This window comes from Saimiri boliviensis, chromosome 4 (genome assembly GCF_048565385.1).
Source record: "Saimiri boliviensis isolate mSaiBol1 chromosome 4, mSaiBol1.pri, whole genome shotgun sequence".
Classification (NCBI taxonomy): Eukaryota; Metazoa; Chordata; class Mammalia; order Primates; family Cebidae; genus Saimiri; species Saimiri boliviensis.
The window spans coordinates 94647306-94648527 of NC_133452.1; the positions used below are offsets into that span (position 1 = coordinate 94647306).

General features: G+C 33.1%; 1 protein-coding gene across 1 annotated transcript; it reads right to left on the minus strand.

The window, feature by feature from the left end:
* DEFB113 (defensin beta 113) lies at positions 1–985 on the minus strand. Its single transcript, XM_039465766.1, is given in 3 exon segments — positions 1–54; positions 57–226; positions 928–985. Coding segments are annotated over 3 exon segments (282 nt in total).
* Between the last annotated feature and the right edge of the window lie 237 nt (positions 986–1222).

A 1222-nucleotide genomic window follows, 5' to 3' on the forward strand; every position in this document is an offset into this window, starting at 1 on the left:
TTATTTTTGGTGGAGTTTAGTAGTGATTTTGTTAATGATTGGTTTCTTGTATTCCCGTGCCACACAGCAGGGGTTGGCTTTTTGTATTCCCGTACCACACAGCAGGGGTTAACGCCGCAGTAATAATACACATATTCCCAGCTGTTACATTCAGGCTTGCAAGCACCACGAACAAGCTGACATTCTCTTTTTCTCTCTGCAACTTCTCTTGTATTTTTCTGTGGAACTAGGAAAAAGTAGCTATGATCATAAGTCCAGATTTAATATCCTTAGATACAGATATGAATAAAGTAAACTCTAAAATGGAGAATTATACCATTCTGTTTCTGAAATCATGACCAAGCAACGCTATTGAGATTTTTCCCTTTATCAGCTAGTTCAATATACTTATTTATCCAACAATATTGCTTTTGCCACTAGCTTTTTAAATTATCTTTTTGTAAATAGAACATTTAAAAATATCTAATTTGTGTATGCTTCTTCAAGTGTAAAGAGAAAAGGACATGGAAGAAATAGTCTACATGTTTTGTCTTCTAAATAATCATCTCCAACCCCCTTTTTCTCAACCCCTAGCAATCATTAGGTTGGCTATAAAAAGCTTAATTTTGACAATAGCTACAGTACCAGTTTGTAAAATTGATTTTGAAGCAAAGGCAGTAGAAAGTATCTAAAAAGTTACAGTCTCATCACACAAAACAACAAAATACATAGATTTAATTCTACATCTTGTGGAAATTTTTTTAAATTATTTTCTCCACTACCAGTTCTACTCATTTCTTCCTCCATGAAAAAAACAGACTAACTTGCCTTAAAAGCAGTTCATCTGAAATCTTCTAACAATAATTTATTTGTTTTTATTATTTTTGGAGTAAAGCATTGATAATAACATTTTGCCCTTCACATCTTTTTTATAATAACAAATATTACCTGATGGACCACAAGACACAGTGAAGACAAAGGCCAGAAAAATACAAAGTATCTTCATTGTTGATGCAGTTACCCTTAAGTAAAGTTGGGACAGAGTTCAAAATGTCTTAGAGTTCAAAATGTTCTTTGGTAAAAGAAACAGGGGCTCCTGTTTTTATAGCATTCTTAGAGTGATTACAATTCTGATTAATGCTGCCTTTCCAGATTGAGTGCATATTCATGTAAGTATTGTGAAATAGCAAACAAGTGTAGCAGAGAGTTTAGTGCTGTTACAATCTCAGTGAATCACACATGA